Source organism: Heteronotia binoei, chromosome 6 (assembly GCF_032191835.1).
Source record: "Heteronotia binoei isolate CCM8104 ecotype False Entrance Well chromosome 6, APGP_CSIRO_Hbin_v1, whole genome shotgun sequence".
In the NCBI taxonomy this organism is placed as follows: domain Eukaryota; kingdom Metazoa; phylum Chordata; class Lepidosauria; order Squamata; family Gekkonidae; genus Heteronotia; species Heteronotia binoei.
Window position 1 is genome coordinate 149,307,291 of NC_083228.1, and position 11,751 is coordinate 149,319,041.

At 52.7% G+C, this 11,751-nt stretch overlaps 1 protein-coding gene across 1 annotated transcript in view; it reads right to left on the minus strand.

Annotated features, from left to right (window-relative positions):
- LOC132574435 (probable cation-transporting ATPase 13A5) overlaps positions 1 to 6,578 on the minus strand; it is an 81,708-nt gene extending 75,130 nt beyond the window's left edge. Inside the window, exons 1-2 of the mRNA XM_060242790.1 lie at positions 6,516 to 6,578; positions 1,114 to 1,287 (exon numbers count right to left, since the gene is read on the minus strand). Of these exons, the coding sequence (XP_060098773.1) occupies positions 1,114 to 1,287; positions 6,516 to 6,578 (237 nt within the window). The remainder of the gene's footprint in view (positions 1 to 1,113; positions 1,288 to 6,515) is intronic.
- Positions 6,579 to 11,751: the final 5,173 nt, after the last annotated feature.

Below are 11,751 nucleotides of genomic sequence, written 5' to 3' on the forward strand. Positions count from 1 at the left end.
AATTGAAAACAAATCAGCCAGTATCACAATGCCCCTGTATAAATCAATGGTGTGGTCTCATTTGGAATACTGTGTGCAATTCTGGTTACCGCACCTCAAAAAGGATATTATAGCACTGGAAGAAGTCCAGAAAAGGGCTACTAGAATGATTAAAGGTTTGGAACACTTTCCCTATGAAGAAAGGTTAAAACGCTTGGGGCTCTTTAGCTTGGAGAAATGTCGACTGCGGGGTGACATGATAGAGGTTTGCAAGATTATGCATGGGATGGAGAAAGTAGAGAAAGAAGTCCTTTTCTCCCTTTCTCACAATACAAGAACTTGTGGGCATTCAATGAAATTGCTGAGCACTTGGGTTAAAACAGATAAAAGGAAGAATAAGAAGATATTAGATTTATATCCCGCCCTCCACTCTGAAGAGTCTCAGAGCGGCTCACAATCTCCTTTACCTTCCTCCCCCACAACAGACATCCTGTGAGGTGGGTGGGGCTGGAGAGGGCTCTCACAGCAGCTGCCCTTTCAAGGACAACCTCTGCCAAAGCTATGGCTGACTCAAGGCCATGCTAGCAGGTGCAAGTGGAGGAGTGGGGAATCAAACCCAGTTCTCCCAGATAAGAGTCTGCACACTTAACCACTACACCAAACTGGCTCTCCTTAGCCAGTCCTTCTTCACCCAAAGGGTGATTAACATGTGGAATTCACTGCCACAGGAGGTGGTGGCGGCTACAAGCATAGCAAGCTTTAAAAGGGGATTGGATAGAAATATGGAGCAGATGTCCATCAATGGCTATTAGCCTCAGTATGTATGTATGGATGGATAGATAGATAGATAGATAGATAGATAGATAGATAGATAGATAGATAGATAGATAGATAGATAGATAGATAGATAGATAGATAGATAGATAGATAGATAGATAGATAGATAGACAGACAGACAGACAGACAGACAGACAGACAGACAGACAGACAGACAGACAGACAGATGTGTGTGTGTGTGTGTGTAGATATATATATATACACACACACATATATTGGCCACTGTGTGACACAGAATGTTGGACTGGTTGGGCCATTGGCCTGATCCAGCATGGCTTCTCTGATGTTTTAACCTACCGTGGCTCTGAGCAACACCACGTCTGCCTCTTGCAAGTCGCACGGCACACAGTTCGCCCAGACGTCCCACGCCGGCTTCCAGTAAAAGACGAGCAGGAGAGCCCCGCAGGACAGGAGGTGGCCAGCGATGCACAGGGCCCTCCGGAACCAGTGGGACTTGTAGCCAAATATTTCCTGTGAAGGACATCAATTTGAAGAGGTGTGAAGGACCCTGAGGCATTTTCTCGAGAGCATTTTGGACAGGTATTATTTTCCCCCCCAGTCATCTGCAGGTGGAGGGAAGCCAGGAGCACCTCCACGCTTATCAAGCCAATGAGTCTCTGTGCAAAACCCTGGCCTCCCCCACTCCCCAGTGGCTTCACTGGCTGAGCTGCTGCCTCCAAGTTCAGAAGTTTCCGGTGACTCAGGAGCAGAGGCTGGGGGGAGGCGGGTTGAGGAGGAAAAGGCCCTCCATGGGGTATAATGCAATAGAGTCCACCTCAGAATTGGGGTGAGGATTGCTTGCTTAGACTCATAGAATCCTAGAGTTGGAAAGGACCTCCAGGGCCATCTAGTCCTACCCCCTGCACAATGCAGGAAACTCACAAACACCTCCCCCTAAATTCACAGGATCTTCACTGCTGCCAGATGGTCATCCAGCCTCTGTTTAAAAACCTCCAAGGAAGGAGAGCCCACCACTTCCTGAGGGGGAAGCCTGTTCCACTGAGGAATCATAGAGTTGGAAGGGACCTCCAGGGCCATCTAGTCCAACCCCCTGCACAATGCAGGAAACTCACAAACACCTCCCCCTAAATTCACAGGTAGTCCCCTTTGCAAGCACCAGTCCTTTCCGATTCTGGGTGATGTCACATCACCACTGCAGCTTTACCACTCTGTGCCACGGGGCTCTTATAATGCTAAATCCTTGACAATGGAGGCCCAGATAGCTGCCACCGCTAAATCCGCCTTCTTCCACCTTAGGAGGGCGAGGCAGTTGGCCCCCTTCCTGGAACGTAGAGACCTGGCAACTGTGATCCATGCAACGGTCACCTCGAGGCTAGACTACTGTAACGCCCTCTACATGGGGCTGCCCTTATACCGAACGCGGAAACTGCAGCTAGTGCAGAATGCAGCGGCCAGGCTGTTAGTGGGACTACCTCGGTGGGAACATGTGCAGCCTGTGCTGCGGGATCTGCACTGGCTGCCAATTGTGTACCGAGTCCGCTATAAGGTGCTGGTTATTACCTTTAAAGCCCTATATGGCCGAGGACCTGCCTACCTTAGGGACCGCCTCTCCCCATATGTTCCTCAGAGAGCACTGAGATCTAGCTCTCAAAACCTTTTAAAAGTCCCTGGACCAAGGGAGGTTAGATTGAAATCAACGAGGGAGCAAGCCTTCTCAGCAATGGCCCCCCAATGGTGGAATTAACTTCCAGAAGAGGTGAGAGCCCTGCGGGACCTATTATTATTATTATTATTATTATTATTATTATTATTATTATTATTATTATTATTATTATTATTATTATTATTATTATTATTATTATTAAAGATCCCACCTCAAAATTGGGGTGGGGATTCCTTACTTAGTGCCCTGTTCATTTGGAGTTGGGAAATTCCTGGAGATTGGGGTGGGTGGGTTTGGGGAATAGCATATATTTAAATAATGTTGAGGTAGCAGTCCTCCATCCAAGAGGTGTGGCTACACGAGTCCAAGGTTCTGTTCGTGTTTCATCTGCCACTTCCACTGGCTGCCTGTATTTTAATCAGGAACCTGTGCTAAGGCAAAGAGCCCCGTGGCGCAGAGTATTAAAGCTGCAGTACTGCAGTCCTAAGCTCTGCTCACGACCTGAGTTCGATCCCCGACGGAAGCTGAGTTTTCAGATAGCCGGCTTGAGGTTGACTCAGCCTTCCATCCTTCCGAGGTGGGTAAGATGAGTCCCCAGCTTGCTGAGGGGAAAGTGTAGAGGTCTGGGGAAGGCAATGGCAAACCACCCCGTCAAAAGTCTGCCATGAAAACATTGTGAAAGCAACGTCACCGCAGAGTCAGAAATGACTGGTATTTGCAAAGGGGACCTTTACTTTCCTGTGCTAAGGCAACAGCTCACTAGTATAGCTTACATTCTTGTTTGCATGAACCGTTAAAATTCCTGGAGATTTGGGGGGTGGACCCTGAGCATGGAGGAATTTGGGGAGGGGCCTCAACATGGAATAGCACCATAGAATCCCCGTTCCAAAGCAACCATTTTCTCCAGGGGGGCTGATCTTTGTTTCCTGGAGATGAGTTCTAATCCCAGGAGATTTCTAGTCACCCCCTGGAAGTTGTTAACGTGCAAGCAAGAATGTAAGCTTTATGTCTTTCAGCAAGAAAGTTTACAGACAGCAGGATATATTACCAATCAATAGGAACATAAAAGAAGCCATGTTGGATCAGGCCAATGGCCTCTCCAGTCCAACACTCTGGATCACATAAGAACATAAGAGAAGCCCTGTTGGATCAGGCCAATGGCCCATCCAGTCCAACACTCTGGGTTACGTAAGAACATAAGAGAAGCCCTGTTGGATCAGGCCAGTGGCCCATCCAGCCCAACACTCTGGGTCACATAAGAACATAAGAGAAGCCATGTTGGATCAGGCCAGTGGCCCATCCAGTTCAACACTCTGTGTCACATAAGAACATAAGAGAAGCCATGTTGGATCAGGCAAGTGGCCCATCCACTCCAACACTCTGTGTCACATAAGAGAAGCCATGTTGGATCAGGCCAATGGCCCATCCAGCCCAACACTCTGGGTCACATAAGAACATAAGAGAAGCCATGTTGGATCAGGCCAGTGTCCCATCCAGTCCAACACTCTGTGTCACATAAGAACATAAGAGAAGCCATGTTGGATCAGGCCAATGGCCCATCCAGTCGAACACTCTGTGTCATATAAGAACATAAGAGAAGCCATGTTGGATCAGGCCAATGGCCCCTCCAGTCCAACACTCTGTGTCACATAAGAACATAAGAGAAGCCATGTTGAATCAGGCTAATGGCCCATCCAGTCCAACAATCTGTGTCACACAGTGGCCAAATATATTTATACACACGCACACATACATACACACACACACACACACATATATATATGTATACATACTGTGGCAAATAGCCACTGATGGACCTCTGCTCCATATTTTTATCCAATCCCCTCTTGAAGCTGGCTATGCTTGTAGCCACCACCAGCTCCTGTGGCAGTGAATTCCACATGTTAATCACCCTTTGGGTAAAGAAGTACTTCCTTTTATCCATTTTAACCTGACTGCTCAACAATTTCATCGAATGCCCACAAGTTCTTGTATTGTGAGAAAGGGAGAAAAGTACTTCGTTCTCTACCTTCTCCATCCCATGCATAATCTTGTCAACCTCTACCATGTCACCCCACAGTTGATGTTTCTCCAAGCTAAAGAGCCCCAAGCGTTTTAACCTTTCTTCATAGGGAAAGTGTTCCAGTCCTTGAATCATTCTAGTTGCCCTTTTCTGCACTTTTTCCAATCACAGCATTGAGATAATTTCTTTGGAACTGGAGAAATAATAGCTGAACTTTGAGCTCTGTTGAGACATTTTGATTTTTGTTTGATGATTGCTTTTGTTTAGTTCCAGTGGATTGGCTAAATAAAGCATTTGTGTACATTTGCGTCAAAGGTTAATTTCACAGTGTTGTTTTCCTAGTTTACCTAAAATGTACACTGTGGTTTCTTGGTTGCTCTATTCCCCAGGTGGGGGCAGGGGACCCCCCGGTTTGGAGCCCCTCCCCCTGCTTCAGAGTCATCAGAAAGGGGGGGGGTCTGCTGGGCACTCCATTATATTCTACAGAGACTGATGCCCACAGGGTATAATGGAGAATTGAGCCGCAGGGCTCTGGGGGCCTGTTTTTTGAGGTAGAGGCACCAAATGTGTAGTATAGCATCCAGGGCCTCTCCTCAAAAGACCCTCCAAGTTTCAAAAAGATTGGAGCAGGGAGTCCAGTTCTATGAGCCCAAAAAGAAGGTACCTCTATCCTTCATTATTGCTAATGGAGGGAAGGCGTTTAAAAGGTGTGCGGTCCCTTTAAATACGATGGCCAGAACTCCCTTGGAGTTCAATTATGCTTGTCACACCCTTGCTGCTGGCTGTGCCCCCAATGTCTCCTGGCTCCACCCCAAAGTCCCCAGATATTTCTTGAATTGGACCTGGCAACCCTCCTTAACCCCTACCCCAAGTCCCCAGTGAAAGAGGGGACTGCAGCCTGTGAAGGGAGACCCTCCTTGGGGAGACAGCCAGAGGCAGGCATGGCCCCCTCCAGCAGCAGACCTTTCGGCCTCAGCCCCCAGAGACTCAACCCAGGACAACAGAGCTCTCGCCCAGGGGGAGATCTCACAGAACCATCGGGTGCCACATTTGCACCATGATCTCTGCCCGCCAAGGGGAGCAGCTTCCCAGGTGACCCTTTCTGTTCCAGCCCAGCCAGAACTTTGCTGAGAGGGATCTGGGCTTCTGGTGCCACCAGGATCTGTCAAGCTCCTCAGCTGGGCAGCGGAGGCTGAAGGGGGTGAAGAGTGCCCAGTGCAACAAAGGCAGCCAGCGAACACAGATGGCAGATGCAAAAAGCAGCCTCCAGCCCCAGAGGAGGCAGGGCCCGGCCGCATCCTTCCCAGGCAGAGAACAGGGCAGGGCCTGGAGGGCTGCAGCAATGAATGGCCTGGCGGGATGAGGACTGCTTAGGGTCACCAGCCAGATGTGTCCAGATGCCCACCCCAAGCACAGGCAGCTGTTTCCTGAACCTGTGGGCACCAGGCACACCCAGGGCCGGCCCTTCCTCCTTTGCTCTCTGACGCCCTTTCCCTGCAGCTAAACGGCTTACGCGGGCTTTCCTCCTCCTCTGCAGCAATTCAGCCCTCACGCAGAGCCCAGGAATGGATGCAGGTTCTTCCCCGTTCCTTTCGGTCTCCCTGTCCCTTCATTTCCTTTGCTCTCCCTTCCAGTTTCGAGATCGCAGTATCTGTCTGTCTCCTGCTCCGCAGAGGGCCAGGCACTTGGATGGGGCAATAATGGAGACCTCAGTGGCCAGCCCCAGTTGGTGCCACCAAGACTGGGCCAGGCCTTTTCAGAGGGCCAGGAGCCTCCCCTTACCAAGTGGCCCTGAACACCAGGCCTTACCGAGAATGCCTTGAATCAGGGGGCAGGGGCAGAGGGGAGAGGCTGGGGAAGATTTGCCCCAGAACTTCAAAGCCAGCAGCTTTTCCACCTGCTCGTTTCTGAACCACTTCAGCTAGAAACCAGTCGCCTGGCACAGGGCTCTGTGGCTCACCTAGGACCAGAGACATCCTGCTCAGTCCCTCCCCCCCCAAAAAACCCACCCCCACCCCTCTCCGCTGGGGGTCCGGACAAAGGAATGCTTACCATCTCATCCTCCTTCCCCTCGTTGAGCAGGGCGCGGTGATTCGCTTGGGGCTTTTTCTCCATCCTGCCTGGCAGATTGTTCGCTCTTGGAGGGATGAGCAGACAGGCCACCGCCGTGTGTGACTTGAACTCAGGCCAGGAGACAACCTCCCTTCTCTCATGCGGTGCCGGCTGCCTTTAAGAGCGGAGGAGCGTGCACACACCTTCTACCTTCTTGTGAAAAGCACAGCTGCAGAAACTTGTTGAGCCTCTTCGGCTCACTTATGCAACGGCCTCTTTGTCTTCCCTTCCTGGTTGGAGTCACCCTAGAGTTGTCCAGCTTAGGGAGTGCTGTGGCTAGCAGGGTTTTTTTTGGGGGGGGGGGAGAAATCTTCAGACCCCCCTTTCCCCGAGATCTGCAGAGCAGCCTGAAAGGCCGGGAAGGAGGTGGCTGGAATGGGGGGCACATCACCTGTTGAGTCACTCAACAGGCGATGCACCCCTTCGCCTGGAATTTGCCTCTCTTTGCCATGAAGGAGCCCCCCCACCCCCATGTAATGCAGCTGTTCCCCAAGCACAGCAGCTTTCAGTCTCCTGCTCTTTGCGATCTGATCCCACAGGTGTAGCACCCATCAGGCTGGCCCCCCCCTCATGAACCCAGCTGGCCCCTCCGGGACTGCTCAGGGTTCGAATCCTGGGCACCAAGAACAACTGACAGCAAAGAGCCATTTGGGAAAGCCCCGGATGTGGAACTCCAGACTAGGCAGCAGCACTTATCTCTTGACTTGGAAGCAGAGGAGGGTGCTGGAGAGCTAGTTTGGTGTGGTGGTTAAGTGCCCGGACTCTTATGTGGGAGAACTGGGTTTGATTCCCCCCCTCCTCCACTTGCAGCTGCTGGAATGGCCTTGGGTCAGCCAGAGCTCTAGCAGAGGTTGTCCTTGAAAGGGCAGTTTCTGGGAGAGCTCTCTCAGCCCCACCCACCTCACAGGGTGTCTGTTGTGGGGGAGGAAGGGAAAGGAGATTGTAGGCAGCTCTGATACTCTGTCCTTGAAAGGGCAGCTTCTGAGGGAGTTCTCTCAGACCCACCCACCTCACAGGGTATATGTTGTGGGGTAGGAAGGGAAAGGAGATTGTAGGCAGCTCTGAGACTCTGTCCTTGAATGGGCAGCTTCTGGGAGAGCTCTCTCAGCCCCACCCACCTCACAGGGTGTCTGTTGTGGGGGAAGAAGGGAAAGGAGATTGTAGGCCGCTTTGAGCCTCTGTCCTTGAAAGGGCAGCTTCTGGGAGAGCTCTCTCAGCCCCACCTGCCTCCCAGGATGTCTGTTGTGGGGGAGGAAGGGAAATAGGCTTCCCAACCCTCCCGCCCTGGCAGGGGACCCCAGGATTTCCACCCTCTTCCCCTGCTCCCCAAAAAAATGGAAGCGGGGGGAGAGGGGGGAAACGGCGAGCCGCCCAATCCTGGAGCGGGCGAGGCCCCCTCCTCGCCCACCGCAGTTGCTCCTCCGAGATGGGCCCAGGCTGAGCCCATCTCGGAGGAGCAGCCAAGAGGCGGCAGCAGCGCAGGGGAGGGCGAGGCAGGCCAGGAGCATGGCGAGCCGTGAATCCGGGCCCTTCTAGGACCCGGACTTGTGGCTCACCATGCCCCCGGCCCGCCTCCACCCCCCCCCTCCGCTTCCACCCCAAAGGCCGAGCGGGCGAGGCCGCCGCGCCGCTGCCGCCTCTTCTCTGCTCGCCGTGGCTGCTCCTCCGAGATGGGCTCAGGCTGAGCCCATCTCAGAGGAGCAGCCACGGCGAGCGGAGAAGAGGCGGCAGCGGCAGGGCGGCTCGCCACGCTCCCCGGCACCATTTCCCCCTTCCCCCTAGCTCCACCCCAGTGTCTCCTGGCTCCACCCCCAAAGTCTCCTGGCTCCACCCCCAAAGTCCCCAGATATTTCTGGGGTTGGACTTGGCAACCCTATGGGAAAAGAGATTGTAGGCTGGTCTGAGACTCTGTCCTTGAAAGGGCAGCTTCTGGGAGAGCTCTCTCAGCCCCACCCACCTCACAGGGTGTCTGTTGTTGGGGAGGAAGGGAAAGGAGATTGTAGGCCGCTCAGAAACTCTGTCCTTTAAAGGGCAGCTGCTGTGAGAGATCTCTCAGCCCCACCCGCCTCCCAGGGTGTCTGTTGTGGGGGAGGAAGGTAAAGGAGATTGTGAGCCGCTCTGAGACTCTGTCCTTGAAAGGGCAGCTGCTGTGAGAACCCTCTCAGCCCCACCCACCTCACAGGGTGTCTGTTGTTGGGGAGGAAGGGAAAGGAGATTGTAGGCCGCTCAGAAACTCTGTCCTTTAAAGGGCAGCTGCTGTGAGAGATCTCTCAGCCCCACCCGCCTCCCAGGGTGTCTGTTGTGGGGGAGGAAGGTAAAGGAGATTGTGAGCCGCTCTGAGACTCTGTCCTTGAAAGGGCAGCTGCTGTGAGAACCCTCTCAGCCCCACCCACCTCACAGGGTGTCTGTTGTGGGGGGAGAAGATATAGGAGATTGTGAGCTGCTCTGAGTCTCTGATTCAGAGAGAAGGGCGGGGTATAAATCTGCAGTCTTCTTTTTCTGTACTGGTGTGGGTCTATTACTCTCAGTGGCCCTCAGGTGAGTATTACCTGGGCAGGACTGGAGGCAGAGGGTGGGGGGTGCTTCTCAGGGGGGGGCCAAGAAACGCATCAGCCTGCAAGTCTTCCACGGAAGGAATGCCCTGGTGCTTTTTCCAGAGTAGAACAGAGCACAGACTTTGAACCCGGCCGGAGGCAGGGAAGGACTGGGGAGGGCAGCTTGCCTCTCTGGCTCTGCCAGTGGATCTCCTCAGAAGATTATCAGGGATCCTGAAAGAGATGGGGGATCTCCTCAGAAGATTATCAGGGATCCTGAAAGAGATGGGGGATTGGACACCTCCCTGAAGGACAGCTCTCCTCACCAATCAGCTCCATAGGCATCTCGAGTGGTCCCAAAATTATTTCTTTTTTTCCCCTTTTATTCAATTTATATCCCACCCTCCCCGCAAAAGTAGGCAGGGTGGCTTACACACCCATGTAAATACACGGAACATAAAACCACATTGAAATATAAAAAAAATAAAAGATAAAAAGATACAGAAAACATAAAACCGTTTCAGGTGCTATAACGATCTCTGAATTTTCTATTTGTTGTTCCAGCTGGATGTTCTATTGGAAGATCAATCTTAGGTTCATGTTCAAGGTGGCACAGTTGTTTCGGGATCTGCTGCGGCCTGTGACCTTCGTTTCCAAACGCCTGGTGGAAGAGCGAGCTCCATCTTACAGGCCCTGCGGAATGGTGCAATCTCTCTCAGGGCCCTCAGGGAGTTCGTTCCACCAGCTTTGGGGCTGTAACAGAAAAGGCCTTGGCTCTAGTTGTCCTGACCAAAGTGCTCTCCAGGGAACATGTGCGGAAAGGCGGTCCTTAAGGTAAAGACCACTCTGTTCCCCGCTATCTTGGAATGAGTCCAGGGAATTGCCCACTTGCCATCTGACCCCTCCGTGTCTGGCAGGAAGTGTGCTGCGTTCCTGCGACCTCATTTCCTCCTAGAAATGGCAAGGACTGCAGCCCGAGGGGGCAGATCCTGGCTGGTCATGGAGCGAATGCTCAGGTACAGGGGGATATGTGGCTTTCAACCCACAGAGTGCTCCCTGGCACCCCAAAGGCAGCCACATTTGCTGTGGCAAGACCTTGTGGAGGCCAGAGATGCTTCAGCAGGTGCCTGAAGCAGGCAGAGGAGAAGCGAAGGATGCGGTCGCACAGCCGGTGTGGGGGAGTGGTTAAGAACGGCAGCCTCAAATCGGGAAAGCTGGATTTGGTCCCCTCCCCACATGAAGCCAGCTGGGTGACCTTGGACCAGTCACAGTTCTCTCTCAGAACTCTCTCAGCCCCCACCAGCCCACAAGGTGCCAGTTGTGGGGAGAGGAAGGGAAGGAGATTGTAAACTGCTTTGGGACTCCTTTGGGTAGAGGAAAGTGGGATGTGGAAACCAACTCTTCTTCTTGCTGCCTACTGGGGAGGGGAGTGGTCAGTCAGCAGGAAGCAGTGTGGTACAGTGAGTAGAGTGAGAGGCCAAGGCCCAGGAGGCCAGAGTTCAAAGCTTGCTGGGCGCCCCTGGGCCTCAGCCTGGCCTACCCCGCAGGGTTTTTCTGAGGGTAGAGGGACCATATCCTGTAAGGGCCCCTATACGCCCTCGCCAGGGGCACTGGGGGTAAAAGGCTTCCCTTCTCATCCTTCACCCCTCAGTGGACGTGCCAGCCATGTCTGGTTTAGGAATAAGCCAGAGTGTGGCCTGGAAGTCTACGCTAAAACCCAAGGTGGAGTAAAGCCAAACCGAATGGCTCCTGACCTGCTGTTTTGGGAGGTGGCTGTGGGGGGGCTGTTAGGCGAATGGTCCCCCCCATCTAAAACAAAGAGCTCTTTCTCTGCATTATGGAGCCCTCAGGAAAGAAGGCCTCCGCTCTCTTGCAGACCCAGCTCCTGGCTCCTCCCTTACTGACCAGTCATCCTAATTGATGGCCGCACAACTGGGTAGCTGTTGTGTATGTGAACTGAAGTGTGCATATTGTATGGTGTTCCTGCCTGGCTCATTGGAGCCTGATGGACTGAGCTTGGGGACTCGGGAACAAGGGGCAGCAGGATTCAAATCCTTGCTGCCCTGCTCCAATCGTAGGCTTCCCAATCCCCAGGTACCAGCAGAGGACCCCCTGGTTTTGCAGGCTTCCCCCCGCCCTCAGCCAGCCAGCCCCGCCCCCACAGTCACCATGTACTTCTAGAGCTCCGGCAGGTTTAGAAACCTGCAAACACGGCTGTTTTTAAAATGTGTGTCTTTAAAGTTGAGCAGGAAGCAGGAAACAGAAAGCGCCTCATGGGGAAGGGTCAGCATCAGTTTTGTCAGCGCACAGACCCTCTGTTTGATTTGCTTTTGTTTTCAGAGCAAGTAAAGTTGTGGAGGAACCAGACCCAATAAGTGTCTGTGCGTGGGAGAGAGAGAGAGAGAGGGAGGGAGGGAAGGGGCAGGGAATTCTCCAGTTTGGAGGCCCTCCCCCTGCTTCAGAAAGCTTTAGAAAGGGGGCAGACTCGGAGGAAGGCAGCCGCTTGTCTCTTCGCTCCTACTAACGCTAAGTTGTTTTAATCTTTTAACTTTTATCTTGCCTTGACAGAAGGAATTGTTTTTAAATAATCTTATCCTATCACCTCACTTTTGATATTTGGTGCCTCTGTTTTGTCTTTCCCA